At 33.9% G+C, this 6,894-nt stretch overlaps 2 protein-coding genes across 2 annotated transcripts in view; one reads left to right on the top strand and one right to left on the bottom strand.

Annotated features, from left to right (window-relative positions):
- Nucleotides 1-1,054, top strand: part of LOC141343751 (acyl-coenzyme A synthetase ACSM3, mitochondrial-like) — a 5,651-nt gene extending 4,597 nt beyond the window's left edge. Inside the window, exon 7 of the mRNA XM_073848387.1 lies at nt 1,028-1,054. Within this exon, the coding sequence (XP_073704488.1) occupies nt 1,028-1,054 (27 nt within the window). The remainder of the gene's footprint in view (nt 1-1,027) is intronic.
- Nucleotides 1-2,691, bottom strand: part of atp1a2a (ATPase Na+/K+ transporting subunit alpha 2a) — a 116,525-nt gene extending 113,834 nt beyond the window's left edge. The window contains exon 1 of the mRNA XM_073848216.1: nt 2,622-2,691. Within this exon, the coding sequence (XP_073704317.1) occupies nt 2,622-2,633 (12 nt within the window). The 5' untranslated portion in view covers nt 2,634-2,691. The remainder of the gene's footprint in view (nt 1-2,621) is intronic.
- Between the last annotated feature and the right edge of the window lie 4,203 nt (nt 2,692-6,894).

Below are 6,894 nucleotides of genomic sequence, written 5' to 3'. Positions count from 1 at the left end.
GCCTGTCTAATTAATTGAGTTTTACAGATTTATTTTCTTTTCTGAATTCCATTTTAATTGTTCCATTAAAATTTAATAATCAAAAGCATCTCCAATTAATTGATTTTATTATAAATAAAATGTTCTTAAGTAAAATTGTTGATTTTCATGTGTGGAATTAGTCATTTAGACTAATCGATTAATCGATAAATTACTCGATAGATCAATATAAAAATAGTCGTAAGTGGCAGCCCTAGACAATTTTACATACTTTTGAACCTAGCTCAAAGATGCTAATCAGCACATGGTTAGCTAGTACATTTCTGAACACATATAAAAACTAAATGTTATGGAACAACTCCAAAAAAGTGTGCTTAATTGCAGAAAAAAAGTGTTCAGTATAGTGACTTTCCTTTAAGTTACACACAGATGTTTCAGACTTTTGAACACATTTACCTCAAAATGATGAGACCTATCTACTCATACCTTTTAGCTATGAAAGAAAGGGACACACTAATATTTCCCGATCATAAATTTAGGCACGTAGTTAAAATCAGTTTCAGCCAATGGAATTTTTTGCATAAAGTTTCATAATTTACGAAGAAAATCTAAAACAATATTTATGAACTTTTGAAAACAACAACAATGAAAAAATGCAAAACATTATTTTAATATTTTTGTATTATATTTATAAAATTTAGAGGCTAAGGTTTGGGACAGACACCTCCCAACTTAAAGTACCGAATAAATGATGATTTAATATATTTTAAACATTATTGTGGGTTCCAATAGATAACAGAACGATCTTAGTAAACATTTAAGATTTTAATACTTGAATGCTTTTTAAATGTGTTTTTTGGTTGCACTAGAATGACCCATATATAAAGTAACAAGTGAATTCAGTTGAGATTTTTCTTTCCTAAGGGTATTTACATCATGTTTGCACACATTAGTCAGCTGAATATTTATAACTGAATTGTAATTTTTCACCTGAGCTGTAGCTAATATTACCTCTTAACTATAAACTCCCTATGTGATACTATGACAGATCTTTGACATTGTTATCAAACACTGAGAGTGCTTGAGCATATTGGTTCATGTAAAGTAGTGTACTTTGTGCTCGTCTCTGGCAGGAGAAGTGTGCTGTGTGCTGACACGCTAGGAACAGGATGTCATGGAAATCACCTGGTCCTGTCACTCTTACTCAGCTGTGACTGTAAGCGTGTGTGTCTGACACGTGTACAGACAGAGCAGCATGTGGAACAGAGAGAAGATCATTCATTACGCCTTTAATTCATATTAATACCAATTAAACATAAACCAGCCTGATCTATCACAGCTCCCTGCCTCATTATGAGCACACAGACAGCATTACATTAGTAAAACAGCGTTCAGATAAATACACACGTGTCAGATATCACAAATAGACACCAACATATTATTTCACAAGCATTATAAATTAGATGCAGCTTCTACTGTGAATCTCAGGAAAACTGTCAGGAAATTTCCAGGTCATATTTTCCCACCCCAGAGTTAAACATCAGTTATAAATCAAACTATTTTAGGACCTATTTTGAACTTTTTGTTCTTTTTATGTCATTTATAAGCCTTATTTCTTTTTGCAATTCACAGTAGGTTTTATTCTCATTACAGCAATGTGAAAAATGTTACTTTTGTATTATAGTACATTATTTATTACACTGTAAATGTAAATTTGCTATTCAATTACACACATACACTACCAGTCAAAAGTTTTTGAACAGTAAGATTTTTTTACGTTTTTAAAGAAGTCTGCTCTGCTCACCAAGCCTGCATTTATTTGATTCAAAGTAGAGCAAAAACAGTACAATTTTGAAATATTTTTACTATTTAAAATAATTGTTTTCTATTTTAATACATTTTAAAATGTAATTGTGATTTCAAAGCTAATTTTTTTGCCATAATTATTTCAGTCACATGATCCTTCAGAAATCATATAATATTCTGATTTGCTGCTCAAAAAACATTTACTATTGTTAAAAACAGCTGAGTAGAATTTTTCAGGTTTCGTTGATAAATAGAACGTTTAGAAAGAACAGCATTTATCTGAAATAGAAATCTTTTCTAACATTATAAATGTCTTTATCATCACTTTTAATCAATTTAAAGCATCCTTGCTAAAAAAAAAAAAATATTAATATCTTTCATTTCTTTCCAAAAATAAAGTTCTAAAATTGTTTTTAAAAGTAGCATTGGTAAAGAACAGTTGTAAGTAAACAACATGCTGATTTTATTTTTAAAAGTGGTATGAATAAGACTTTTTTTGACATTACACCAATAGTAAGATTTAAAATGTGCTTAATTGTCATAATGTTTTCGTACATGCAAATTGTATTTACATTTTTATTCTCTCAATTTTGTTGTGACACATCACCCAAACACATCTTTGTGAGATTCACCTTCCATCTCCTTCATGTCACTTATCTCCCACACATTTTCCTACATAATCATGCCATATTCATAAGAAACGCTGTGATACTAAACCAATATATTATTTAAGGGTGCACGACACTCATAACAATCTGTGAGAGATAGAAAGAAAGCCGGCGAGAGAACAGGAAAGACAGAATAATTGATGAAGCACCACAGGAAGACACACTCACCCCTTTTCCCATGTTCGTTGATAATGAACTGACGCCCAGATTTCTCCCACTCTCCCCTCACACGTGTGGAAGACACTGGTGGCTTTTTTTGGAGGTAACATACCCTTCTCCACCTGATAACACACACACAGCTTGTTCTCTCCCCCCATTTGTGCCTCAGGGTAACCCGAAGCTCACTTCCCACCCCCTGCCCTTAAAAACACACAGACACACACAACCTTCATGCCCATGGCTCTGTATACCTGCACCTGCTACCACTTTCCCCCCTCTTTCTCTCTTCCTTACACACACTTTTATTATCGTCATTTATTTTATGCTTGTTTGAAGGGCAGAGGAAGCGAGATGGTCTGAATTCTCCATCACCGCGATCTGTTGGTGATGATGTAGCTTGAGGATTTCTTTGCCATCTAAATCAAGCCTTGAGACTGTGGGAACTACAACTGCCATCAACATCTCTGCCAGATCCATTAAGAACCGGACCGGAGAGAGCAGCTGCTCTCCTGACCCCGCTGTGCCCGGCAGCGATACTTGGCTGACGTAAAAATCGGTCATAAATCATATGAACTTCACATTCTACACTATTCATTCTCTCTATGGAGGACATATTTCACTTTTTACATTTTTTTTTTCTTGTTCTTTTCAGGCTAATGGTCTAAACTTCGCAGAGGCAGTCTGTGTGCTCTGGTTATAGTATATTATTATGTACTTAACAAAAAATATGTAGTTAACTGACTGTCTCTTGAACACTTGGCACTAAGATGGATGATAACATCAGGCTACTACAGGAAAACTTCCAAGGAGGCAAGGGAGGCAGTGTCTCCTCAAAATATCAGATGAGAAAAACATTTGTACAACAATAAATAGAAAGTGTATAAATGACTTGGTTTTTCCTAAAGAAACATTGTCCAACAGCAACATCAGCAGGAGTCCATGTCTCTCTTGCCTCCCCTGAGCCCATTGAGTTTTAACAGACACCCTAAAGCATAGGGGGTAATTGAGAATGAATGGGGGAAAGTCAAGTGAAAGGAGACATTGCCTCCATCGCGATATGATGGATATGACTGGTTATGTTTGTCTGTGATTGGTTAATGCTGTAAATCCCGCCTCTTGTGCTTATGCACAGTTTTCCTTCACGAATCACTCTGAATTAACAATATAATGGTGTTAATAAGAAACATAATATAAATAAGTAAGTTAACAACTCGTACACTTATATAACCACTTTTTATGTCAAAATAAGGCTTAAAATGGCATGAAAACATGATCCGTGGGAGTTTTTAATGAGTAATCAGCTTTAAGATTAAATCACACCAATATTTGTTGAGCTTTTGATTCAAAAACACTTACAAATTATTAAAAAGAATAGCTAAACACAAGTTCACAAATAAAATATATTGTTTAAATTGTTACTGCCTTGAGTTATTATTTTGAAATAAGTGCAAAATGCTTAAAAACACGAACTTTATGAGATTTATATTTGGCAAAAAAAAAAAACTGGTGATTTTTGCTTCCTCATTTAGGCTACTATATACTATAATTATGCAATATTAATCTGTAATCTTAATTCTACAATTTTAAATAAAAATCCATTGGTGTGTCAACCTGTTACCTCATGTTTTTCTTGTACCAAAAAAAAAAAAAAAAAAAAACATTTTATTTTGATGTTTAACACTTGTTTATTTAAAAAATCACAAATGTGACCCTTAAACCAGTCTTAAGTAGCAAGGGTATATTTGTAGCAATAGCCAAAAATACATTGTATGGGTCAAAATTATTGCCTTCTCTTTTATGCCAAAAATCATTAGGATATTAAGTAAAGATCATGTTCCATTAAGATATTTTGTAAATTTCCTACCGTAAATATAGCTATCAAAACGTAATTTTTGATTAGTAATATGCATTGCTAAGAACTATATTTTGCACCCTCAGATTCCAGATTTTCAAAGTTGTATCTCAGCCAAATATTGTCATATTCTAACAAACCATACATTAATGGAAACCTTATTAACCGCTTTGATCATGTAAATCTCAATTTCAAAAATGTATCCCTTATGACTGGTTTGGTGGTCCACAGGTCCAGGGTCACAAATACGCGTTTTAAAAAGTAAAATAAGGTTTAAACTCCATTGAAATTAGAATCAAATAGAATAAACGCTTTAAAAAAACACTCATTTGATCAACATTTTAACGAGGGTAGGCACGTTCTTTTAGATTACTTACTACCCATAATCCATCTGGCATGTAGGGCAGCAACAAAAGTCTTCCATTCCTGTCTGTTCTTGGCCAACCTCTGGATGGTACCTCAAGTGTGGTTCAGGTTCTTTATTTCTTGTTCTAGTCTGCCTCTCTTGCGTTTGCCCTCTGGTGTCCACGTCCTTTTAGGCCTACTGACTATTTGTTGACAAATAAAATGTGTCATTTTAGACCGTTTCGCGCCCTCCTTTGCACCCTAATAATTGAATGTGCTTTATTTTAAATCTACAGCACACAAGAAACCTTTCAACTGCATTTTCAATCATTGTACTATCCAAAAACGTTAGATCCAGAGCGTACACATTTACCTATAGGCGCTCGCGAACAGAAAACGGCGTTCCCTAGAGGTAGTAACCAAAACAACAAGAGGTGCTCGGAGACTTTATCGCAGAGTACAATAAACGGAGAAAACATAACATTATCGTTATTTCTAGGCTTCTTTTTTTTCAAGTGTTTGTAAAAGGATACATTGAAACGTCAATGTTGAGCCCATATGCCAAAACAACAATAGGAGTAAACAAGAGTCACACGAATTTACAGACGAACCTTTTTACATTTTCAACTTACCCAGTTATGTAGTTCTTGCTTTAAAAAATTATAATTTAGGATACATCTATCTGTATAATTTATATTATAATAATATAAGTATAATTTAACATCTAAGCTATAGTTTATCCACCTTATTCTTTAACACGATTTGGTCAGTTACCCGGATGCGTGGCCATACTGGCGATGTAAACAACAACATGGATTGCATGGTTAATGTACTTCTGAATAGTTGTTCTGATAATTTATGCTGCCTAACCACGGAAGAAACGTGTGGAAGCTGTTAAATCATATAGAGAATGACTTAGTAAGCAAGAAAGTGCACAATATTTTGACAAACTAAAGTTATGTGGTAATATAAGCAGCATTAATAAAAAAAAAGATATTAGCCTAATATTTCACCTACCTGACAGGAAATCACAAGAACAAACACAAATGTGACCCTGGACCACAAAACCAGTCATAAGGTTAAATTTTACAAAACTGAGATGTATATATAATATGAAAACACAGTAAATAAGCTTTCTATTGATGTATGGTTTGTTAGGATAGGACAATATTTGGCCGAGATACACCTATTTGAAAATATGGAATCTGAGGGTGCAAAAAAATCAAAATCCTGAGAAAATCACCTTTAAAGTTGTCCAAATTAGGATCTAAACAATGCATATTACTAATCAAAAATATTACATTTTGATACATTTACAGTAGGAATTTCACAAAAAAATCTTCATGGAACATGATCTTTACTTAATTTCCTAATGATTTTTGACATAAAAGAAAAATCAATAATTTTGACCCATGCAATGTATTTGTGGCTATTGCTACAAACATACCCCAGTGACTTAAGACTGGTTTTGTGGTCCAGGGTCACAAATGTTGTTGTTGTCAAGATTCTTGCCCTGGAAATCCTGGTTCAGTTTGGCCAACCACAAACCCCATTTGTTCCTCAAACAGTTTCTTGCAGTCTTCTCCTTGATTTGTATGACGGCAGTCTATAGTATTCCAAATGTTTTTCCCGGTCTGACGATTAGTACAGGCCAAACAATTGACCATTTTCAGCAGCAATTAACCTTTTTCCTGAATGCCGAAGTCACGTAACCTGAAGAATGCTTTGCATTTCCGGTCTTTAGTGTTTCTAGTCAAAGTAGCCTATATTCCGAGCTGTTAATCTAATGTTAAACCTATCAAAATGTTTTTAAAAAGCACATAGCTCTATAGCGCCATCTCAATGTCTCAATGACCGTCATTTGTCAGTGCTTCACTCCTCAAAGTTTAATGACATAATGACACAAAGGTGCAGACATTAACTACATTAAAAACAGATGGATGCCATTTGAATGGGTTCCTATGGAGACCGGAACAGAAGAGCATCCAATGTGACATTAGAATTCGTAATGGTGGCACTCATCATTTACTCAGGAAAAAGGTCTATAAATAAGCAAAATATGAGATTCGTTTGGTTTAGTGGCAT

This window comes from Garra rufa, chromosome 10 (assembly GCF_049309525.1).
Source record: "Garra rufa chromosome 10, GarRuf1.0, whole genome shotgun sequence".
Taxonomy (NCBI): domain Eukaryota; kingdom Metazoa; phylum Chordata; class Actinopteri; order Cypriniformes; family Cyprinidae; genus Garra; species Garra rufa.
The sequence above is the reverse complement of the archived record's forward strand: the minus strand, read 5'-3'. Positions and strand labels throughout refer to the sequence as shown.